General features: G+C 38.8%; 1 protein-coding gene across 2 annotated transcripts; it reads right to left on the bottom strand.

Moving 5' to 3' along the window:
• Window positions 1-255: 255 nt before the first annotated feature.
• LOC145498780 (serine/threonine-protein kinase Nek1-like) lies at window positions 256-25,868 on the bottom strand. 2 transcript variants are annotated; one of them, XM_081478707.1, is made up of 39 exons: window positions 25,595-25,866; window positions 25,409-25,444; window positions 24,250-24,310; window positions 23,561-23,602; window positions 23,088-23,143; window positions 22,488-22,571; window positions 22,179-22,246; window positions 21,773-21,859; window positions 20,576-20,630; window positions 20,293-20,336; window positions 20,066-20,146; window positions 19,006-19,081; window positions 18,650-18,752; window positions 18,128-18,197; window positions 17,729-17,858; window positions 16,789-16,848; window positions 16,412-16,480; window positions 15,190-15,249; window positions 14,035-14,255; window positions 13,497-13,590; window positions 12,694-12,727; window positions 12,533-12,585; window positions 11,875-11,985; window positions 11,525-11,599; window positions 10,923-11,027; window positions 10,725-10,753; window positions 10,461-10,498; window positions 10,255-10,346; window positions 9,935-10,058; window positions 8,710-9,336; window positions 8,014-8,269; window positions 7,375-7,459; window positions 6,476-6,708; window positions 5,825-5,892; window positions 5,431-5,520; window positions 5,276-5,350; window positions 3,879-4,036; window positions 2,650-2,782; window positions 256-2,107 (listed from the first exon to the last, which is right to left on the bottom strand). In XM_081478707.1, exons 1-39 carry the CDS (start codon window positions 25,709-25,711, stop codon window positions 2,097-2,099), a joined length of 4,011 nt encoding a protein of 1,336 aa, XP_081334833.1. In that variant the 5' UTR covers window positions 25,712-25,866; the 3' UTR covers window positions 256-2,096. The 2 variants fall into 2 exon arrangements, with proteins under 2 accessions (XP_081334833.1, XP_081334832.1); XM_081478706.1 differs by lacking the exon at window positions 256-2,107 and having other exon boundaries at window positions 2,129-2,782; window positions 25,595-25,868.
• Between the last annotated feature and the right edge of the window lie 25 nt (window positions 25,869-25,893).

Raw genomic sequence — 25,893 nt, 5'->3', positions numbered from 1 at the left:
ACTCAAAAGTTGCAATGAGTTTTGTTTTTGTTTCGGTGTCACCTTTTGTTTGTAGGGAAAAAAGGGGGAAGACTTCAAGAACATTTTCTAGGAGACAAACCAAAATCACTTGTGACTTGCGCGCCTTGTCGTGCGCTTGGAATGAGCATTGCTCTGTTCACAGCGTTATTTTCGCTATTTCTGATAGGCCAGATGTTACAACTTTTCAATTCTTTGATAAAACTGTTCTGACCACAGACAACTGACTGACTGATAACTTCTCTGAAATAGCCACCGTTTTAGCCAAAAAAGGCAATTGTGCTTGTCGATAAAGCTAAACGCGTCAAATTTTGAAAATTTCCTAACGAATATCAAAAAATAGCAGTAATAAAACTCAATTTTCAAACAGCCTTGGTCTGCTTTTTATCCGTTATTAAACGGTTGTGGTGGTACCCTGCCTTGCGAAACTCCCTGTTAACACCAGCACCTGAGAGCCGTGTTGCTACGGCCACGATTATTGGTCCAGTGACGCTTAGTTCGCCATCGTCCTACTTTTAGAACCAGTTTATACGACCAAAGTTTCGCGGGCAAAAGGTGGTTGTATTAGAAGGACTTTCACTGTATGTCAGGCAACGCCTAAGTTTCGGGTGGTTTGTGTAATGTGTGAGGGTCCAGCTTTTAAACTCAACTTCTCAAACTCATTAATAATTCATCAATTTTAAACAAAGAAAATCATTGCCGTGACGGTGTTTGGATATCTCATCTTAATTAGCATAATTTTTTTATGATTTTGTTTCCCCGTTTTCTCCTTAGTTTTAGTTTCGATTGAGAAGATATACCAAACATTTAAGACAGTGTTTAACCACATCTCCAAACACCTCGAAGTTCGTCAAAAATACTGCACTATATAACGCGTCCTATATTCAGTTCTCTTCTCGGTGTTTGGAAATGTGGTCAAACACGGTCTTTCGTGCTTGATGTATTACTGAAAACACAACTGAGTCTGGGGTATATATGTCCGAGTTTATTCTCACTCTACCATATATTAAGTGGATTTAAAGGTTATAAGTTGCTTAGCTGCCACTTCGTGAGCGCAATAAGCCTTTTGTACGACTCGGTCAATGGAACAAATCTCACCATGCTCAATGGCATTGAGAAAGCGACAGCTCCCAGATCTTGCCAGACAGAATGGCGTGCTTTGAACTACGTGGCCAGGTCGTGCAGAAGGTCCATATAACTTGTAATTATTTACAAGAAACCAAAATTCACCATAGTACAATTGAATCTTTGTTGCTTCAGTAGACGCCATTTACCACGTTTTGCCGATCGATATAATGGGTGCACGGAAGACTTCATGTTTAAACCTAACTAAAAGACAAAAGCTTGAACCTTTTCCCGCCCGACTTGTTTCTTCATCTTAAGTTATACAATACTGTAATTTTTATGCAACTAACGCTAAGAGGCTGTATTTACACTCATTAAACCCAACTTAACCAATTACAAGGGTCTTAAAGGAGTTCAGCTGATAGCCGAAAATTGGTCAAATCTACTTGTCCGCTAGAAGATGACGCACTTTTAAACTAATGACTGAAAAAAACGCCCTAAATCTAGCACAGTGGTAACCGAAATTTCATACCCTCAACTGCAAGTCACGCCAGCGTAACTTGTGAACGCAATTGAAATTGTAATGACAAAAATAATCCAGATTTCATGTTCAGTCAAATTTATGAGAATCATAAAAAAAAAATTCGATGCAGGAACTTTCGAACTTTTCAATATTTTGTTGGGAGACTCGCAAGACTTTGCAGAACAACTTAGAAAACTTTCTAGTAGTGCCTTTAGAACAGATTTTCTTACAACTACTGCATGCGACATACTTACAACACTAGAAACCCAGTGGCCACTTGTCTCCACACAAGCAAGTTGGTTAGGTTTGATTCAGACGAAATGTTGTCGCTAGTATATCACATGCAACAACTATAAGCAAAAATTGTACCGCATAATGTTTTGCACTTCGCAAAGTTTTGATGAATTGTTGAACTCTCTCAGACAATTTCATGATAAGCATCACTACAGCACCGTGTGAAGATCGATCCATTAATGCCAGCAATACTTGCTTACTGATTATCTGTAAAGGAGAAATAGACTAGAATTAATCAAAAGCAGCAAGGCCACCTGTTGTAGATCAACATGAGAGAGACTACAGGACTCTTTGCAATTTATGTTTACGTTTGAGTTGCCAGACAGCTCCGTTACGTTTCCTGGCTCGAGTGAGGCAAGCGAGGGTGCAAATAGGTCCAAATAGGATCGTGTGCAGTAGCATAGATCTAAGACCAGGTCAAACGTCGAACTTCACATGAGACGAACTAAAATGAGCGAATTAAGTTCGTGATAAGTTCAACGTTTGATAACGCCTAAGTTCGTCCGACTGAATTAAGATAGATCCACAGATCTTCTCATGAATCGAACTTAATGAAAAAGTTAAAAATGTGTATGATAGTGTATATTTTAGCCTCGAGTTTCGTTTTCGCTGCTCTGAATTTGGTTCGACGAATTGGCCCAATGGTTGAGCCATACCCGTTTGGATCGACTCAAATTGCAATTTAGTTCGTCTCATGTGGAATTCGACGTTTGGCCTGGGCCCAAGAAAACAATACAAGGCTTGCTTACCTTCAGTGTAAGCAGAATCCGCAATAACAAGGTAAAGTATTTTTGGGTACAGGTGCTCCTTGTCTCCCAGTAGTTCACTGATCTCGCCTGTTGAACTTATGTCTGCACTGTCGTCCTCATTTTCCTGAACAGCCTGGAAAGTAACAAATATAAAATGTCTGTGACCTTGGAAGTAAAACAGAAAGTTCTCTAACTCATTAATAATTCATCAAGATTAATCAAAGGAATTCATGATCGTGGCGGTGCTTGGATATCTGACCTTAATTAACATCGATTTTTACGATTTATTTCTCCGATTTGTTCTTAGTTTTAGTTTCGATGGAGAAGACATATCAAACACTCATAACAGTGTTTGAACAAATTCGAAGTTCGTCAAAAATACTCCACTACGCGTCATATTTTCAACTCTGTTCTCGGTGTTTGAATATCCCGATGAAACACTGTCTCTCGTGTTTGATATATTACGTCAACATATAGTCGAACCTCTACAACGGACAACGGCCACCTTGGGGACAGAGTAAAGCGGCCGTTTGTAGAGAGGTGACCGTTATGAGCAGAGAGCACCTGTTCTTTTCGGGGGAACATCATTTACGTTTCTTTTTTTTTTTTAAATACTAATTTTAGCAAGGCTCGATTACCAGCCGCTGTTCGGGAATGGAGCCCGCGCTCCTCCCCCGAACTGACCGGACTCGAGAAAGCGGCGGAAATCGAGCCTACATTTTAGCCTATAAATACCTAACACAATCAAAATATATCAAACAAAAACTAAATAGAAACTGAGACCAACGACGCGTGGTACGGTTCAAGTTTAATGAACAATTTCCAACAAAAAATGTGGTTCTGTATTCACCGTTCGTCAGTAATTGATTAACTGGCCGTTGTCAAGAGGTTATTTGTGCAGTCGAGACGAGTTTTAGTAGCAGTTGCCTTTGTGGAGAGGTGACCGTTGTAGACAGGTTAAAATAAGAGTGAATGTATGGACTGTCCGCTGGGACCAAAAAAAGTGGCCGTTAGTAGAGGTTCGACTGTAATTCGTCGTGTTTTGTTGATACCAAAAGGTATGGAGGTAGTGCACAGTTTCTACAGAGCCAAACGAACAGCCTTTTCTGTTGGCAGTCACTATAATTTTTTTTGATGTTGTTACTTGGGTAATTATGATCACCCAACACTTCCCTCATAGCAAGTGGCGCGTTACATTGCGTGACCAAGAAATAGGGGGATTTTGGTACCTGAAGGAACTTGTAGACTCGAAGAAATCTGTCAATTCCCAATTCTTGTTCGAGCATGAGCCGTGACTCTTCCAGCCTCTGGAACAGACTCTCTTCATCCTCCAGTCGCTTCTTCTCTCGCTCCTCCTTTTTAGCGGAGTCGTCATCTTCCTCGTCACCTATTTTAAAATGACAGTGTCACAAAATATTTGCAGCCGTGATGGGTCGTCACGCAATCTTATCAATAAGTTTACGACCCAGCAATGGCTGTAAAGGCTGGAAGGATTAAAACAACTGGGTACTATTATTCGCTAATAATTGTTTTTACTAATGGACTCACTACAGTCGGGTTTGTGCATTTGCTCACATCCAAACTAAGGTATTTTAAAGCCTTGCAGAGGACAGCTGTTTCGTCACACTTGCGACTTATTAGCAGTACACAAGGCATAGTGGAAACAAGCTTAAAAGGCAGGATGGTCTTGTCTGCTCTCAAACTCATTAGTAATTTATCAAGTTTAAACAAAGGAAATCATGACCGTGACGGTGTTTGGACTTCTGATCCTAATTAGCATAGTTTTTTAATTTCTTTTCTCCATTTTCTCCTTAGTTTTAGTTTCGATTGAGAAGATATACCAAGCACTCAAGACAGTGTTTGATCACATTTCCAAACACCTCGACTTTCGTCAAAAATACTCCGCTACGCGTTCTATTTTCAACTCTCTTCTCAGTGTTTGGTAATAAGGTCAAACACGGTCTTTCGTGTTTGATATATTACTTCCAACTCAGTGGTGCACATTTTGGATCACTGGAAACGAGCGCACCATTAGTCTTAAGCTGCGTCCCTCTAGTATGATACGGATCGGGATCAATGATTCAAGATCACTCATGTCATGGCGCATCAAAAGAATCGATGAATACACTCTGGTCAAGGACTCATCGTTTCCTTTGATGCACCATGATCCCAGCGATCTTGTATCACTGAACGTGGTCCGGATCACCCCAAAGAAAAGCAGCCCTTTGACTACCTCTAGAATCATGTTTCACAGGATTAAGAATCCTTCATTTAATCGAACTATGTTTTTCAATAGCCCTTTTCACGGTTACCTTTGCTCATTTGCATCACAATAAACTCTAGCATGTATGTGAGGCAATTTCGGGCTATTTTGTAATTTTAGCCCGAGATTGTCTCGAATCCACGTTGGATTACACTGTAATGCAAATGAGAAAAATTAACCGTGAAAAGGGTTATTGGATATTTAACGTGCACTAACAATTCTTAGCCTGTTCACAGCCTCTCTATTTTCTCCCGTCAAGTCTCCAGTTTTTCGCTGACGTCCAGTTCTCTTGCGATTCTACGATCGAATAAAAATGCGAGAAAAAAAGAGGGCTGTGAACAGTTTAGACCATTCTCCACATACCCGAATCCCAGTCCTCGTTCAGATTGGACAGTTCAGATGACGATCGTCCCATTTCCACGCCGTCACTTTCATCATCTGTAAAATAAACAAAACAAAATAAACAAAGAGTGTCATCAGCCTTCTCAGGTCGAGAATCAAAGGAAACATTTGTTTACCTTGAGGAACTTGTACGGTGTCTACGCTGTGATCCCAGTCCAGGCTGCTAGCTGTTCCACGCATGCCTTTCATGGGCGAAGGAGAACGACCTAAAATACGACACAGAAGGCAGTAAGCATTCACGGTATTTTGAGTTATTTTGGCCACGTGCAAAATTACCTTTAAATTGAAGGAAACCTGAAAATAATAGTTTACTAAGATAGAAAAACACCAAAGAGATTATAATAACCCATAAAGGAACAAGGATGGCTAGGGATGAAGAAGATTGACACGGATTAAAAAACGACGAAATTGAAAAATTTAGGCTAAACTTTTTAAGATGCACAAACCGTGACTTAACTCCCTTAAGTGCTGGAGAGACCTGTGTAAGAACAGTAGTTAGATGTACCTTACCTGTGCTAACGAGTACATCCCTCATGGAATTCAGCATGTCCTCGAATTCTTCGTTTTCTTCTTCTTCGCTGAAGAACGAGAAAATGCAGAATTGTCAAATTAGTTACAAGAGAACCACTAATTGCTGACCGAGATATTTCGAAGATCAAAATAATGTCTTTTCAATAATTAATTAGTGTTGGGACAAACAAAGCTTTACCCTGAACAAACCTTCAAAATGCCAACAGTAAAAAAAATTGCATAACATAACATTTGTATGACGGAACAGGGGAACTTAGTACTAAATCAATTAAACCTCTCGTTCTCAATGTGCAGGAGCGATGGTCAAGCTAAACGACTTCTCGATGCAATAAAAATTGAGCCCGTACAATCAAATTGTTGCTTTGATTGTTCACTTTTGGCAGATGCATTGTAAATAGTACCGTCCTGGATAAAGCTAGAGACTGAACCTAAATTTTAAAGCAATTTTGCGAATCGTCAAACATCACCAAAGTAACGGTTCTTGTAGTCTGCCAGCAGGCTCTTTGCGTGGCAAGAAAAAATGGAAAGGAAAGGAAAGGAAAAGAAGAGCTCTCTTCTCTCCTTTTCTTTTCGTACTTCCCACCGCAAAGAGCGTGCTCGCAGGCTAGTCCTTGACACTGCTCCCTATACCTTCCAACGTTCAACTCTTCTTCTTCGTCATCTTCGTCTAGCTCTCCATCTTCCTCGTCCAATTCTTCCTCATCATCGCCTTCAATGTCTTCTTGCTCATCGTTAGTTTCCTTTCTGTCGTCCACTTCATCTTCATCTTCCTCCCCCGGGTCTGCCTCAGAAGTCTCTACACGTCCGGGGGTGGCAGTCTCGAACAACAACCGTAAGTTCGGGAGAGAGCAGGTGCGAAGCCTCTGTGATAATTCAAGGACACAATGTCGTGAATTGATTGACAGACAATAAAACCAGTCGTTGATTCTTTAAAATAACTTTACTCTACTAAAACTACCATCGTTTAAAGGATTTACGTCAAGGTTTGCGCATTTTGAAAAGTTAAGCCTTCATGGTTCAAGTTCACCGTTTGTAATTCGTGATAATCTTCTCCATCCTCAACCATCCTTGTTCCTTTATGGTATATTATTGTCTCTTTGGTGTTTTTCTATCTTAGGAAACTACTATTTTCAGGTTTCCTTCAATTTAAAGGTAATTCTGTACGCGCAGCCAAAATAACTCAAAATACCGTGACTGAGCTCCTTTAAGTACCTAACTAAGGAAAGATCAATATTCATTGAAAATAAATTGTTCACTAAGCAAAGAAAGAGAAACCCACAGAAGTGAAGTCAAAAGCTGTTGGTCACTATTGAACATATCTTACATGACGTATCAAATAAAACCAGGCACTCTTGCAAGGTGCATAACGGCACCAACCCAAAACTAATTAACACACTGGAAGATACACTGAAGAGCCAAGAACGACAGTTAAAACAGAAACGCTGTTGGTTCAGATCAGAGATACAACAATTAACACTATTAGAAAGTTAGAGTAAATGCAGCTAAAATTATATGTGTTAATAACTCACCGTAAAATTCGTATCATAAATTCCTGTTTGTAACTCTGCAGCTCGCAGGGAGTTGTTGAGTGACCCGTCAGCCGTGTGAAATGATCTGAAATCCAAGTACCTTTCTCTTACTTTAACTACTAAAATATTTACTTATGGTAAGGTTAATTCTGCATACGAGCCATTTGGCCCATCAGGCCGGAGCTTATCCCGGTTTCTGTAGCATGAAGTGACTAGGAGTATTTCTACTCCCCCCTGGATGGGATGCTAGTCCATCACAGGGTTACCCCCAGCATTAAATTCGCCGGTACCCATTTATACACCTGGGTGGAGAGAGGCACTGTGAGAGTAAAGTGTCTTGCCCAAGAACACAACAGTGTTCCCAGCCAGGGCTTGAACCCGGACCGCTCGATCCGGAGACGAGCACACTAACCATGAGGCCACCGCGCGTCCACATTGCGGTAAATTAGTTCATCTGTAAATTCCGTGATATGTTTCCAAGGTGAAAGAATGCTTTTACGAGTGCCAGCCTCATCTATCTATTCTTGTAATCCTACAAGATAGGAGACTTACAGGATGTATTTTTTTCACTTTCGCCAAAAAGCAAAGAAAGGTCAAAACACTGTGTTAAACTTCTCACTGAAATCCAAACACACTTACAAGTCGTCAACTGAAATGTCTTGTACTTCAAGATCTTCAAACTCCTTTTCTTTCTTTTCTTCTTTACGTTCAACTCGCTCAAAGAGAGCTTCTTTTGATTCCTGTTCGGCCTGTTTAGACGACGGAGGCTCCTGGTTATTACTTGACGCAGATTCCTGTTCGGCTTGCTTGCGTGACTCGATCAAGAACTGTTGATAAGCCGCCCTGTTATCAGACTGTACCCAGGCACTTTTGGGAGATTTTGGTTGTGGAGCACCTAAAACATGAAGAGCACTGGTGATCAGCATCTGATTTCTCCTTGATATATCAACACAATGTCATTTATTCAAGCCAGGAGATTTAAGCAGCTGATCTCAAACCAGGGAGGGGGCTCCCATGCGAGTGGGTGATCGTCGTACGTTTTAGAGGCTAACGTTAAGTTAGGAAAAAAATTGTTGAGAACGCAACGACCTGAAATGTTTCTTCCAGCCTTCAATGGTATTAAATCAGCCGTATTATAATTTCAATTTTTCATGACTTTTGTTCACAATTTCATCTTTCCCTGACTCCGAATAAAAATTCCTTGACTTTTCCCTGACCTTGAAGAATGTTTCTTCCTGAACATTTTCCTGACCTATGGCAACCTTGTTCTTCGAACTAACGTTAAATGTAGGTAGTAAGGAGAATTAACAAATTGATCCAGGAACTGAAACCTACTCTCAGTGGGTGTGCTTGCTTTTGCCTCTCCCCAGGCCCTCACTGGGCTCTTTGGTGCAGCTGGTGGTGCTGGTTTCTGAGCTGATGTTTCAGACGTCTTTTCCACCGGGATATTCTCTACGTCTTCTATACTCAGATCTTCTGAATTCTCCGCCTTAACAGTAGCACCTTCCTTGCTAATGTCGCCCTCTTTTGTTCCTTCGGAGATTGTTTCTAAAGGAAGCGGTTTTTTCGTGTTCTCTGTCGTTGTTCCTGATATCGTTATGGTGGCTTCTCCTTGAGAGCTCGCTTCCTCGACTTTATTCTTTCTCATAATAACAGTTTTTGGAGAATCACCGGTGGGCGATTTCACCACCGTCACCCCCAGCATGGGCTGTACGGTGGGGTTTTGCACCGTGACAGTTGCACCCATTGCTATTGATGGCGCTGCAGGTGAAGATTGCGTGACAACCGGAAGTTGAGGTTTCCTTGCAGTGTCGGGCTCGTCGTCTCCTCCCATGGTGGTTGTAACAGTCTGAAGCTTGGCGTTACCCAGAGCGGATATAATCTGGGTCATTTGTGGTTTGCCCCACTGTTTCCGGGCGGGGTCGACTGCGGGTTTCAACACGGCATCTTGAGCGCTGGTCGCTAAAATGGAACAGCAAATAACGAGTTAGAATCTGAGCTGAGTCAGAGCCGGAGCGAACACAGGTCTATCTTCACACACTCAATACTTCCACGGGAGTCGTCGAACATTCGTTCACGGAGCTGTAAACAGATTCATGTAACACCTATGATTGCTTGTTACGTGTGGTACGAGCCAAAAAATTAATAATATTAAAAAAAACAGCACCAGCCAATACGAAGTTCTCTATAGTGCTAAGCCATCACAAAGGAATTTTCCGGGTTGACTAAGCGTTTGATGAGACGATTCTTTACACACAATTGTAGTCGACAATGACCTATGAAATAAGCTAAAAAGAAGCTCTCTCCCTCCCCCCACCCTTACTAGTTGACCCCTCGGCACAGATACAACCATAAATAGGTTTAGTTTAGGTTCTAAGCAAAGACGATCAAAGAATGCGAAATCAAAATTGCGAGTACTTCAAATCTGACATACATGAACGCGGTCTGTTGGGAAAGACAAAGTATGGCTCGACCAAACTTGTCTGATACATAGCTACACACAAATCTTTCCATATACAGCATGTTTCCTGTTCTGTTACTTAAAATACCACTTGCTTACCTTCCATCGCAGAGGCTGTAACTTCCAATGGAAGAACGCGAAGCTGAAACGGTACCTCTCCCCAGGCTTTGCGCGGTGCCAAAGGTTCGTCCTTCTCCTCCTCTGTCATCTTACGAATATCATTCTACAACAACAGTGGGGAAAAATAAATCAGTGATAGTGTGTGAAATAATTACCTGTTTTGAGCGAGAGACAGACAATAATATTGCAGAATTTGTTTTTCACTAGAGCAGAAAACAGGACAGAAAAAAGTGCAAGAAAGTTTTCATTTTGGAAGAAATTAGACTTACAAAACCAAGACACATTTATGATTCATTTACCTCAGAATTCGATCTGAATAACATAGTGGCTCCAACTTCTTTCAGTGCCGTCTCCAGGCCTACGGGGGCGACCGCTGGCTTTGGAGCAGGTTCTACGACAAATCAATAAGCCTTGTGAGCCAAATGACACCAAAATACAAAGTATTACACACGTGAAAAAACCTGAATTTCTCAAAGCTTGAATCATAGCTGCACAGAAATCATACCTGCTGGTCTTTCGTATTTCGCTAAGGCTGGAAGAGGCCTATTTCAAAACAGAAAGAAAAGAAGAGAAATAAGCCAAGCTATATAGTATTACTCATTTTAACGAAGTGTTCATCCTGATCACTTTCCAATTCACTTTGTAAGTGTTATATCGAGCTTCTACCCTTTCTCTCACGACATGTTTCAGATCACCTTGCTCAAGGAATACAAAACAGAGAAGCTTTCAAGTTAAGGCGTCAATCACTCAACGTATTTACATAACGTACCTTTTATCAGGATCTTGTCTTTGATTTTCCTGGTGAAAAAAATAAATGTATAAGCTCACAAGCAGTCTAAATGTGATATGGTACAAACTTTGTTTAAAACTAAATGGTTCTCAACCTTGAGATGGGAGTTAATCAAAACTCTCCTGAAAAAAAAAAAAAAAAAAAAAAAAAAAAAAAAACTTTTAAAAATTTACAAACCTTTTCCAGCTTGTCTTTGCCCTCTTTATTAATTCTTTCCAAAATCGCTTTCTTTCTCTGTTCAAGCTGGGCTCGTAACATGGCGGCTCGCTCCTCTGCTTGGGCCTGGAAATGAAATAAAATGCAATTAGGCCGGTAAACAACGCAATAGACCAATCACGACTCAAAGAACACGCGACGCAAATGCTGTTAAGACGGGAAAATGCGCCAGAGCCAAGTCACGTGTTGCTTTAAGCCTTGCTCCTGATTGGTTGATAAGATTATGTTTGGTCTCACTGATTAGAGCACATTTCACAAGTTATAAAGGTCAGTTCAAGAACAATACAAAACACAGGATTTCTTTCAACGAACAGTTGAAAATCGCTCTATTATACACACAACTGAGAATGGGACTGAAATCTATTCTTGCCAAAAATTATTAAAACTAAAAAACCTCTTGCCCTGACCCTATCTATCAATTACTGACTTCTACATATCTCAACGACGCGAAAAGATTTCACGAGTCGCCCATTGGGTCCCTTTGACTCCTTTGCAAAGTTAAGTTCAAGTTAACCATGTTTGTTTCCTTTTTGTTTGCTTGCTTGTTTGTTTGTTGTTTTCACCTTAAGATCAGCAATTTTCTTTTTCCTGGCTGCAGGATCATAACGTGGATCTCCTGGAATCATCACATTCTCCTTCTGCAAGAAAAAGATCCCAAGCTTGTATTTCGTATTTAGTAACTGGAAACAGAAAATCCCCTGAACCACAAACTTAATGCTCCTGCAAGTGCAAGGGAACTCGTGTTCGTTATTGCGTATTCGCCTTTACTTTTCTTACTAATGCTACACGAGAATGCTATGAAAGCAAGAACCCTTGCACATTTTAATTGTTTCATTTCAAAAGTGCAAATGACATGGAAATATTTTTTTGGTTGAAAAACGAATGAAGAAAACCATTAGCTGTCCTTCAATACCTGTGCTGGCGGTACTTCCACGGGAGCACGCACTCCAGCCATTCGTCTTTGAAGTTCTTTTCGTTCTTGGAAGTTTTGCCGTCTGATGGCTTCCAAACGAGCAAGATACTCCTGAAGGAAACAAGGGACAAGACAGTTAAAGACATTTACAAGTCTCAAAGCAAAGGCTCTATCTCTCGCACGACACAGCGGCAGATGGTATGCTGAGCTTTACAAGAGTTCAGCCGAGTGAATGGGAGGGGGGAGGGGTGGGGGTACGGTTTTTAGCAAATCTTTGTCGAGGCACTAATAAACTTTCTGATTTTTACGTACCATTCAGAGAACAGCACGAGCTTCGAGACTACGTCGAAATCTATCACGCCGTCGTGAACGGTAGCAACTTATGCAATGACCTGAAATCTACCTGCCTGCACGAATTCAACGTTTCCCAACTTTTACTTGATTACGATGTCGTGGGTTTTATTTGACAAAACTGGCTTGTTGCAGCTCTGCTCAATGTTGCAGTAAGAGGAATTTCAAATGACATTTGCGTAACTCGCAGGACCTCGGCTACGACAGGGTCTAAAATGGCCTTGTCACAAAACATCGCGTGACAGATAGACCTAATTAGAAGAAAGTCATTTTCTGTGTATGTCTTCGTAAAGAATATAAGTCAAACCTTTTCTTTTGCATCCTTTCCTGACACAGCATCTTTTTTACCAGGAACGTTTGCTGTAGAAAACGGCAAGATAACGTAAGGAGCAAGAACAACGCAAGGCAATGAACTTGAAACGAAAGTCTTAAAATATGAAATGTTCAGTAAATCAATTCACCACTAACCTGGAGGATAATGATCGGGCAGAACATTGAAGTTCTAAGTAAAGAGGAAAAATAAGTAAGAACAATTAGAAAAGCAAGTTTTTCAGTAACAAAAGCCTGTAGTCGATTTTCCCCAAATATTTTAAAGGAGCCACGCGAAGGATACAAAACATGAAATATGTAGACGAGAGTTTTCACGTTCATCACGTTCGTCACGTTTATCATCACGTTCGTCACACTCATACGTCCCTAGCACATGTACTAATCATCCCTGCTTATGGTTTTGATTATCTCTTTATGGTGTTTTTCTACATGAGGAAACTGTTAGGGTGAATTTCCTCAGACTTCAAAGTAATTTTGAGCACAGCTTCACCATCAGAAGGGAGGCGCGGTGGCCTCATGGTTAGTGCGCTCGTCTCCGGATCGAGCGGTCCGCGTTCGAGCCCTGGCCGGGGACATTGTGTTGTGTTCTTGGGCAAGACACTACTCTCACAGTACCTCTCTCCACCCAGGTGTATAAATGGGTACCGGCGAACTTAATGCTGGGGGTAACCCTGCGATGGACTAGCATCCCATCCAGGGGGGAGTAGAAATACTCCTAGTCGCTTCATGCTACAGAAACCGGGATAAGCTCCGGCCTGATGGGCCACTTGGCTCGCATGCAGACTTTAAGTTTACCTTTCACCATCAAAAGCTCTTGCTTGGGATCTGCAACTCTTTCATAAACCCTCTACTTCCCAAGAAAGATTGAAAACTAATTTCCTCTAACAGTGTCGGTCCATTGTCTAGTAAACAGCTAAGGAGAATATAAAAGACAATCATACCTGTCCTCGGGCTCTATTTCTCTGCGCATCTCTCTTTCTGTTCCAGAACTCTTCTAAGACACGAGCCCTTTCTGCAGCTCCAGCTGCTGAAGCTCTGTACAGAAGAACAAGACATAGATTATCAAGCTCTGTAACAATCTGATTGTGGTTTTTGGATATCTGATTTACTGATTATAACAAGCCACAAAGCAAGACCAAATAAATAAACTACACTCTACATTTTCCAAATCTCAAGCCCATTTTCAGTCTTAAGACTACACGAAATGGTATTTAGGGGAGTCAAACCTCAATCTATCAAGAATAAAAATTAGCGATAATAATTTTGAAGGACGTTTCGATGGCTAGTTCATCATTTTCAAATTCATAAAACTAAAAGTCAGATTCTTGTGTTTGTTTTGTATTGCATGTCGTTGTGATTACGAACTTGAAAATGAACGAGTCACTGAAACGTCATCTAAAATTATTATCACTAATTAAAATTTTTATTCTTAATTGTTTATCCAAAGCCTCCGTCGTTAAATCTCAAACCATAGCTCACCTATCTGCCTGCCCCTGTTTAGCAGCATCCCATGCTAAGTTCACAGGGTTCGCAGCTGGTGCTCTGTTAGCCTCGTTGGCAGACACTGGCCTACCAGCCACTTTGACAGCCGCTTGTTTGTTCCTTTCTTCTGCTGAGAGCGGGCGAGCAGGTTTGTTCTCTTTACTTTCCTTGTCATTTCCCTTTGCTTGGTACTTCTGCATTGCTTGTGGCTGCTTTTTCTGTAAGGGGAAGGTAAAGGATAATGATCTTTATCAGCCCTGGCTAAGGTGTTTATCATTAAGTGTTTTATTATCCCTCCCAAGTCAACAATAGAACAAACTGCCAAAAAAATGATTTGCTTGACACCGGCTGACACACAAATTTGCCGCATTTTCAAGGTGCACGACCTGATCACGAGCGAGTCGAACGTTCAAGTTGTTGTTTCCCCTGAGGAGTTAGTGGGTTTTGACCCATGACACGTGACATGTCCTCCTCCAATCGGAAAACGTATTTGAGTTGGGCAGTATAACGATGTTATATTATGAGCCTGCATACGATATGAAGATTGAAAGTGAAATCAGGGAAAGCTTGGAGTTTTCCCTTCCCTATTTTTTCCTCTTCTGATTTTCAAGATAATCCAGTCAGGGAGAAGCATCTTCTTTACAGTCGAGCATAACGTGGTGTTATTTTTGCACCTTTTTCAGCCTTAGTAAGCAGCGAAATACACGTAAACTACTGGCTGAAAAAGTGTCTCAAAATAGAGCATGGAGTTTTCCTTAAAGTTCCTTTTTTTCCTCTTCTGATTTTCAAGATGATTCAGTCAGGGAGAAGCATCTTCTTTACAGTCAAGCATAATGTGGTGTAATTTTTGCACCTTTTTCAGCCTTAGTAAGCAACGAAATACATGTGTACATGTAAACTACTGGCTGAAAGTGTCTCAAAATCTGGTACATTTTTTAAATTCAAAAAAGTTCACAAACATACATGTAGTAAATGACAGAGCCCATTTAGGTTATGGGGCTCTATGGCATCACCTTATAAAGGACCCAAGGAACAAAAAAGTCAGCATTATAGATTACGCTCTACGATACGAGAAGCCTGGTCTCTCAGTGACAAAGCAGAATTCCAGGCACTCCTCCCTCTCTTTTAGACCCTGAAGCGACTGACACTTACAAATATGTCCTGTTGATTTGGTTTAGCACCAGCTGCTGGATCTGATGGCTTTTTCTCTTTCTACAAAACAACAAAGGTTGAAAACCTTTTTACATGTACAAGACAACAAAACCATTATTTGCAAAATAAGGAATTCAAGGAAACCTCACACTACATTAGATAAACTGTAGGTTAGAATAAATTAGTAAACCATTTGATTCTTTAAAATGAGTTTAACTATTTAAACTATTGTTGGAAACTATTTTAATTTATCTTTGCTTATTTTTACATCAATCGCACATGAAAGTATGATATTTATTCCTAAAAAATTAGCTAATGGTCTTAGATTTCTCACACCTTTCATTATAATAATTATTTTTGTACAACACATTAATTGTTATTGTGATTATATACAATTAGTAATTATAAGTATTTAATTAATAGGTTTTTTTGAAAGAATATGGATATTTATTTTAGCTTTATAGCCCTATAATTTAAGAATTGTCTAACAATCAAATGTTTTATTTTTTCAAATCTGACTGAGAGATGCAGTCATACCCCAGAGAAGAGAGTGTCTTGCATTAGCAGAATCAAGTCGATCAATTGCACGCAGGTATTAAGAACAAAACATGACTGAAGACAATTGTCCTGGAGTTTATAGAGGCATGCTTGAATATCGCACTCCTGAAAACAAGAGATCCGTCTCAAAATGTCACTGATTTTGATGAGTTGTTAGTGAATGCCAAAATTGTGACTTCTTTTAACAAACACAAATGTACGGCATGTTCGTGGATAAATTATGAATTTCGTGACGGATTGAATGAATGCATGTGAATAGAGATTTGATTTGCAAATCAGTGTGGATGGGCAATCTGAAAAAATGCCTTTACCATTACTTTGCCAGCATATTACTGCAAAAATATATCTCTTGTTGTTCACGAGTGCCTCTCTTCTGCTAATATAAAAAGCAATATACCATGGGTGTTTATATTTTATGTGTAATAAAAAAAATTCCAGAAGTTTCAGTTGTAAAACAACACCTCCTCTCCTCTCATACTGTTGCACAAACACATAAGGCCTTAGTTGAAAAGCAAAATAATGGAACAAAAAGTTTCAGGAAATTTCAGTTGAAAATTGTGCCCCATAAGAATGGTTCTGCATGGTTAACATGTAGAACAAACATGGAGAACTAGCACTTAAATCTAAAGAAATCCGAAGTGAGCTTCACAAAATTTAATCTCACCTCTGGACTAAGCCCAACACTAAGAGTGTTCTTCCATGCCTGCTCACGAGCTCTGTTAATTTGGTCACGCTAAAAAAAATAAAGTTGACATGTTTTGAATATTCCATCAATATTTGGATAGCTTCCATACAGTACTATATAAGGGGAAACAAACAAGCGAGAGCTGTAATTCTTTTCATGTACATTTAGTGTGTACCTTTAACATGTCTAGTTTTTGCAATCTCAATTTTAGAAGAAAAACTAAAGAGCAAATGGATGAGCAAATAACAAAACTGTGGCATTAGCTTCTGGTCTTAGCAAATTGCCCAGATCTTAATTTTTATTGTGAACTATCGTGAATGATCTTTTCATTGATTCATAACTTATAGTTTGATTACCTGTTGACGTTCCCATCTTTGCTGCTGAACCTTCTTCATGTGATCCTGGTACATCTGCTCCTGCAATGACACCATCAAAAGAATACAGACTTTCCACAATCCACTTTTTTAATAATATCTAAATAATTCATGAATATGTGAAGGTGAATTAATCACATGACACAAGCGTGGGACAAAGAAAAATTCTAAGTCCCCGACAGGAATCGAACCCATGACCTCCCGAACACCAGGCGGGTGCTCTATCCACTGAGCTAGAGAACTCATGGAGAGCAAGGCCATTTAAATGAGTTCATATATGAAAGGTGTCCTGCATACTGCTAGGATCAATGCTATCGAAGTCATCGTGAGTAGTGATAAGTTAATAAAGATGGTGAATTTTAAGCTCGGTAATGAAATGTGAAGGTGAATTAATCACATCACATGAGCGTGGGACAGAGAAAAATTCTGAGTCCCTGACAGGAATCGAACCCATGACCTCCCGAACACCAGGCGGGCGTTCTATCCACTGAGCTACGAGAAATCATGGAGAGCAAGGCCATTTAACTGAGTTCATATATGACAGGTGTCCTGCATACTGCTAGGATCAACGCTATTGAAGTCATCATGAGTAGTGATAAGTTAATAAAGATTTAAATTGATAAAGATTTAATTTAAATTATGGATAGCTGGAAGAAGGGAGGTGTGGATGGTGAGCCATCAGTGTCACTCCCCCCTCCCCCTGCAGTACAGCTGTAGGTACTGATGATCAACTCAAAACTAGATCCTCAATGTTTACATGAATCAAGAATCCTGTAACAAGGCAGCTTTAATTTTTGAGTTTCGAGGGAAAAGGGATTTTGAGGAGATGATTTTTCTCTTGAATACAGAACAAAAGCAACAATCTGAGTACCACCCTTTGCATAGTTTCCTTTACTCATGCAAGTGTAGGTTGAATATCTACCTGATTCTGTGCCATTTCTTTGCGTCTTCTTTCACGAGCATCCAGTTCTTTTTTCTTGTCATTAGGTTTCTCCTGTGCAGCACTGCTTGGTCTGGAAGGTTTCTTGCCAGCTTCTCCCGAGTTGGGCCTCCTTAAAATAAAAAGACAATGTAGTTTTCTAGTAAGTACAGTGTACTTCTAATATTAAGTCCACTGTTTTACATTTACCACACTGAAAACTTAAAAGTTCTCACATTTGTTTGGTTCTCTTTTACCTAATTGTATGTGGCAAGCATGTTTTGCTGCTGGAGTACACACACTTAAAATGGTTCCTGCAATATTTGCCATTTCTGTTTGTAAAACTGCAGCTAAGGAATGTAATAGCATTAAAAACAGTTTCACATAGTTACTTGCACTCACTTTGCTGGAGGCTTCTTTTTTGCAACAGACACTCCGTACTTGGCTTTTGGCTTGCTGTACTTTTGTGGTGCTGAAAAATATACACATGACTTGTACACATAGAAACGAACATCATCAATAAAATTTAGAAGGTGAAGAGTGAAGTCTACATACGAGCCAAGTGGCCCATCAGGCCGGAGCTTATCCCAGTTTCTGTAGCACTAAGTGACAAGGAGTATTTCTACTCCCACCTGGATGGCATGTTAGTCCATCTTAGGGTTACATCCAGCATTAAATTCATCACTACCCAATGATACACTTGGGATGAGAAAGGCACTGTGAGAGCAAAGTGTCTTGCCCAACAACACAACACAATTTCCAGGGCCAGGACTCAAACCTGGACTGCTCGATCTGGAGTTCAGCACACTAACCATGAGGCCACCATGCCTCTACACAAAACCACATATTAAATGACAACAAGAAGACAAGACATGATTTCTAGGGCACGACATTATTTAAAAAGTGCGTCATTGGAAAACTGACCTGGAGCTGGCTTGACAGGCTGTTTGGGAGGCATTCTTTGTTGGCCGAACACACCCAAGGGTTTATGATGGATTACTGTGTGACTGAACTCTTCTGCCATAACCTGCAGGAAAGATACAAATGAAGTAACACTGATTAGCTTGCCATCATTATTGATGACAATACTGTGGGCATGGCTCAGTTGAGAACGTCAGGGGGGGAGGGTGATGTTGTAATCAGAAAGTTTTTTGGCAGTAGATATCTAGATGTAACAATAAACATACTTTGAAAACTTGGACAACAAAGCCACAAAAACTCTGCAGACAATATTGACACTTAACATGAAGGGTTAAGTTACTCCTGAACCAACAACTGACCTCTTGCGACAAAAACTTCTCAATTCTCTTCTGAATGAATGGTTTCTTTAGGATGGAGTTAACTGATGGACGATCACTGCAAAATACCATGAAAAATCACAGGAAAGATGTTAAAAAATAATGAATTTTAATTTTGGGTGGTAAACAATATTTTACAAATGAGCGCAGCAGGTGAGTAAAATATTAAACGAAACAATTATTCTTGTCACAAGGTCTGAAAAATTTGTAAACGAAGCTTTCGACTGTATCACTTCATTTACAAATTTTTCAGACCTTGTAACAAGAATAATTGTTTCGTTTATTTATACACCAAGGTCAAGATTGAGCCTACATAGTCATTGAGTAAAATATTGTTTTTAACATAGGAATAATTTTGTTTTTAATATATAGACAAACTGACTGTTTACACAAACAACCATGAAAAGGCAGGAAAAAAAGCAATAATAATAATCACATGTACATGTGTATCTTCACTAGCCAAGTGAGGATATGACAAACGTGCCACTCAGGTCCCAGATGTGGTTTTGTATGAATTTTACCAATGATGTATTTTCCAGTAAAACACTCATGTCTATATATTATGATAATTAAAAATACATGTAGTATACTTTAGTGTCTCAAATAATGGGTGAAGATGATGTCAGGTGAACTGTGTCGCATGGAATGCTACTTTTCATCGCAGGGTTTTTCTCAACATTAAATTTACTTAAAGTATAGCTGTATCCATTTCTACACCTACGAGAAGAGAGGCAATGTGAGAATTACACTGTAGCTTTGTGCTCAGGAACATTAAACTCATCAACAAACAATGAGCTTAAGGAATGGTGCCTGAAAGGATGGTGGAGCCTGAGAGCAAACTAAACCAAGTGCATAGAGTATCCATGACAACCCTGTGAGCGGCAACCACCAGGAACTTAGCCTAAATGACATTTAGCCCCATTAACCAAGGCTCAAAACCCAGACTGCTCAATCTGAAGTCCACCAAGCCAACCAGTGGACCACCATGTCTCTTGCATGCTACAAGCCAAAAGCCTTTTCTGATGATACTGCAATTACTTACTGTGCATTTCGTTTCAGCAATTGTGCAACCAAGCCTCTAATGTCTGCACTGTACTTGTAAGGGATAGGTGGGTATGAACCCCTGATAAAAAAGAACAAATTCAAGATTTATCATATTCCTCATAAATAAGTATTCTACATTAAAAACACAGGAAAATGACTACAAGCAGCTAAAGTGTGCACACTATTTTTTAATGTCAAAATCTGTTTTGGACATACAGGTCTTACCTTATTATTTTCAAAACCAAATTTTTCATATTTCCTGCTTCAAACTGCATGAAAAAAAAACAAACACAGAGTTAATAAACAAGGAAAAAAGTTGCTCTCTAACTGGTGACTAAGAAAATGATCACAATGTTTCAGTTTGGAAGAAAAGTGAATACAAGACTGGAGACAGTCATTTTCTCAATCTAATGGCTGGAGTGGAGGTTTACACACATTTTCACTACACAGAAAAAGGTGTCTGGCTGAAATGAATGTAATGTTACATTTAAGTGGTTACATTACTTACAGCATGTTTGAGGGTCAAAAGTTCATAGAGAACACATCCAAGGGACCAGATGTCACTAAGCAAACAAATAAAACAATATTATTATCTATTCAATTAATACATGACTTTATTATATGGCTGTGTCTCACAAGGACTGGGAACTACTGAATTCACAAATTTGATTGGCTGAAATCGATATTGACCACGGTCTAGATTTTCCTATCTACACCGGCATCCAGACCGGTTTCATTTTGCATTGAAAAAGTAGCAAACTAAAACACAAAAATGTTCACCATTTTCTTTTATTTTCTTCTGAATCATTTATGGAAGTGCCAGAAAGTCTGATGACAAAAAAAAAATGTAAAGAGGACGAGCAAATTTCGGCAGGTTTAAGTTAAGCTCATTGCCGTTCGCAAGCAAAATGTCAGCAAACCAGTTACATTAAACGAATTCAAAAGTTTTCTTCTTTGCCATATAATAAACATCTTATTAACCGAACTAACTCGGTCATTATGGGAGAATCTTGACCTCGGTCGTGTGTACAGACCTCACTGCGTTCGGTCTGTACTCACGACCTCGGTCAAGATTCTCCCATACAGACCTCCTGCTCGGTTAATAAGAGCTAAGTATACACTGTGTGTGGTACTACTACATGTATTTACTGATCATAATTATCATGATGACACTGAATCTACTGTCAGTGCATGTAAAAATGACTAACTAAAGATTAGTAGCTTGGATTTGGTTCATAAATGTCACTTAACTTGAAGGTCTACAAAACAAATAATACCAGAAATCAAGACGTTATATGGACTTGCTCTAACTTCTATCATACTTAATCCCATCAGGGTGCAAAAAAGAAAACCAATTTGCGAGCTTGCCCTTTGAGCAAGCTGTAACTATGATGTACACCTAGCAGCTTGAAAGTTATTCTCAGTAGTACATGTAGCCACAAAAAAACTACATCTCTTACAGCACTCCGGACTGTAAGTTGAATTTTTTTCTCAACAATTTTCCCAAGAAACTCAACTTGCCTCACAGGCAAGTGAAGGACAGAATCACCCAACTGCAAAATAGATTCACCCCAGACTATCGGACATGGCTATCTTTGCAAGCTGCCCATACAGGTAGTCATAGATCTAACTTACGTATACATGTAATAATAACGGTTTGTTACATCTTTCATGCAATGTACAACAAGAAAAGTAGTCGACAAACCTCTTATTATTGTAAGGTCTGTTTTCGCATATTTCTGGAGACAAGTAATACGGAGTACCAATACAAGTACGAGCTAGTTCCACAGTGCTGAAAATTCAAGAATAGTGAATTGTAAAGTAAAACTTTTAACAGCATTTCCTCACCTAATGCTCCTCTACTACTATAAGTACCCTTTCAGAAATGTTTGCAAAGAAAACCCCAGTCCTTTTCCTAAACTATGTCAGAAAGAATGTATTGAATATTAATTTATTGCACCATTTCACCAAGTAATATTTACCTGAGGGTAATTGAAAACTGAAATTTACTGGCCCACTGGGCAAGTGGATTTCAATTTTTCCCCCACCCCCAGATGTATATTTTAATTATTAATCACAGCAAATGATAATAAAATAATAAAACTGATCACCTGTGTAAAACTCTTGCAATTCCAAAATCTCCTAACTTGACTATTCCATTCTTCGTTAAAAATATGTTCTATAAAATACAAAACATATTAAAAACGTTACAGTTACAAAATTTTATTTACAACTTCTACAATTAATTGAAGAAAAAGCAACTGACAGTGTATAAATATGTATATAGTACATAAGTGTACAGTAATTTTAATAAGTACATGTACATATTGAAATGTAACTATGTAGAATGCTCTTGTAAATTTTTCAAATGAATTGGAAATAATTGATCCATGAATGTTAACTTATAATTAAAAACAAACCTGTGATTTTAAATCTCTGTGAAGGATTTTTCTATCATGAACATGTTTCAATGCCAGGCATATCTGTACAAAGTAGTCCAAAACCTGGAATAAAGCAGTCAAATTAATGATTCTGCAGTTTGATGTAAATCTCCCCTAACAGACACTTGAGACTGCACCATGTCAACTGACATCATTACAGCCCAAAGTTTTCTGGCTGCCATGTTTCAGAGGGAGGAGTTATCAAACTTGTTTTCTTTCAACCAACATGGGAAGGATTTTCTTTTGAGAAGCATTTTATTGACAGTGCATTAAATAAAAAAGTGATAACTTCAAATAGAATGCATTTTGTTGTTTAATTTTTTGATTTTCAAGCAGAACCAGGTCATGTAGAAGGTTTTTGTTAACCTCTTGCTGTGGCGTTTGAGCATACATCATCTCACAGATGAACCAAGAAGTCAGTGTTTTACTGTTGTTGGCAGTTCAATAAATACAAGCCATGCTTTATATACTTAAAAGTAAACTACATCTAATAGACTGAAATACCATACTGAGTACTTAAAATGCACTTGAGGGCTTAATTTACTGTATTTACATATACTGTTTAATTAGTACACTTACCTGTTCTTCTGGAAGCTGTATTCCACGTTGGCTATTAATCCTTTTATACAAGTCACCTGAAGATCAGTTTGACAAAAAATCAATTCCACAGACATAAACTGTGTATATTGGCTGTGTATTTTTCTCCTGCATTTTTTGGAATAACTACGAAAATGGACCATGTATGGTAATTATGGGGCCAAAATTCCTGGCAAGCAGTAAAATTAATTTCTGAAGTTGTTTACATGTACATGTAAGTTTGAAAATTTTACAACGACTGCGAAAAATATCAATAATCAATAAAGTCTCAGAATATGTAATTTCCCCAAACATTTGTCTAAGTTACAACTGGGAGAAAACCACATAATTCATGAATGACACAAGGTGTGGAAAACTGTGATTTGCATTGATTGTGCATTAAATGGAGTAAACATTTAATATACCATCTTAATATTTAGTAATATAATTACAACATCCAGATGCATTATACTTACCTGCTTCGCAATAATCCATAACAATATAAAGGTTTCCATTTTCTGATAGAAATAAAACAAAAAGAATGGTTATTACAAATATGAATTCTGGAAACATGGTGTATAAATTTAAATGCTCATAACATTCATTTAATTCTGATTGCCTTTTTAGTCTTAGTGCGACTTCCTGGTGAGTCATTATTTTAACACAAGGCAAGTTCTGTAGAGACATACACATGTGTAGTACTTCAAGAAAGCATACATGTATGTCTCCATTCACACACACATGACATGATTCACCCTTTTTATGAATCATGTCATGTAGCCTTGTCAATCATAAAATATGGTTGTGGTAAGAAATAGATACCAGAAAAGAGCATAGAAATAATGTGATGAAATCACGTTACTATGATTTCAAATTTTGAGGCCACTTCATTTTTTTCATACAACTATTTATTTTTTTTATTATTTACAGGATCTCGTGTCACAGTCATGTAAAAGACCTATTCTTCCATTGCTAAAGATACATGTATCTCTGATATTCAACCTGAAAAATCAACACCCAATCAGACACTGCTTGGACCTGTGATGTCTTTTGAGCAGGAGAAATGAGTTGCAAAGGGAGACATCTGCTTATATAAAGGCAGACAGAAAAAGTGAAGCCTACATGTACATGTAAGTGTCTATTCACTTTGGCAATTAATTCTTACCTTCAAATGACTCTTGATAGGACACAATGTTTGGGTGTTTTAACTGGGCCAAAACCTTCACCTATGAAGAGCAAAAAGGCTGTGTTGATAACATGTACCAGTATATTTTTTTGGTTAAAAATCTTTGCAATGCAATTGAAAAATTGAGCAGGTTCTGATTGGCAAAGAGAAATTACAGGAGATCTGGAGAAATTCAGCACAGAAAAAAGCAAATTCAGTGCAAATAACAACCAAGATGGGGAATATTGCCTTGATCATTTTTATAAGGACCACACTGTGCTTGGTCCGTACATAGTTAGTAGTCTCCTCTACTAACTATGGTTCATACTGCCATGAACTTGGGCCAATATTCCCCGGTAGGGCCTTGCACTCAATTAGTAATCTTGAGGTTATCAGATTTTTCAAAGACTGCAAACAATAAATTGCAACAACTTTCAGACTTGTACAAGTATTTGGAAACCTTACTTCATTTGTACATGTATTTGCTTGAAGTTATTTATTCCAAATTGAACTCAAAATCATGTGATTACTTTTAAAAATGAGTTTGATTTACGTAATCAGAACAGGGTCATAACCATGACATGTTCTGATTGGCACAAAGCAGTGCTGTGCAATAGGAACCTGGGAGGGGGCGGGAAAAGGTTGCAGTCAGACTCATCTGAGCATTCCCCTGCAAAATTTTACTGAATCAAATGTTTTTAAAAATTCATTTTCAACTAAGTACTAGTAAGTTATTTTTACTTTTTCATACACTTAAGCCCGTTCGATGATGGAAACATAAACATTTACGGGGAAGTTGAGTTTCTTCATATACATGTAGAACCTTGGAATCAGTAAAAGCCTATGCACATGCTTGAGTACTGTCCATGTAAACAAACCCCATTTTTAATCTAATCTGGTGTGGTAAACCGAAAAACAAAACAAAAATAGCTATTGCATATTTTCACTGTACGTTTAAAACAGTGATTTCATGTACGAAAAATATAACTAATCGCGAAAATTTTGCAGAAATCTACATTAATTCCTACATGTACGCAAACTTTCACTGATTCTTACATGTACTGTACTTTTGTTCACTGTTGTGTTTGTTTGTCGTAAAATGAAGTAACAAAACTTATTAAAATAGCAGAGAGGCATTTTCTGGAGTCTGTAATGTTACCTCTTTTCTGGATTCTTCTCTTTCTTTAGGAGACATCTGCACAGCAAAAACATTGAGCGGAAGTTGAGTTTCAAAGGCTCAGCTTACAAACTAAAAATGTAAATTTTGACATCGATCGATCTGCATCAAAATTAAACTATCCTCATCTGGGAGAAAGTTGGACTGCAAATCTTTAGCACGACACACCTTTGAAATGCTGATCTCCTTGATAACATACTGTTTTCCATCGGTCTTTTTCTTTACCAACAATGCTTTTCCAAACGAACCTTCGCCGATCTTCTTCACACGCACGTAACGATCCATTTCTGTGGATCTATTTCCTCCTAAAGGTTATTTTCCCCGAAGCAGCGAAACTTTATCAGCATTTCTACCGGATTATTAAAAGGTAATGCAGGGTTTCGCGAAATCTATAACGGTAACTAACACAACGTATCGAAGGAAAAGTTTAGAAAATGGCGCCGGAAAAGAAATCTCGTTGAGTGTGA

Source organism: Orbicella franksi, chromosome 9, assembly GCF_964199315.1.
Source record: "Orbicella franksi chromosome 9, jaOrbFran1.1, whole genome shotgun sequence".
In the NCBI taxonomy this organism is placed as follows: Eukaryota; Metazoa; Cnidaria; class Anthozoa; order Scleractinia; family Merulinidae; genus Orbicella; species Orbicella franksi.
The sequence above is the reverse complement of the archived record's forward strand: the minus strand, read 5'-3'. Positions and strand labels throughout refer to the sequence as shown.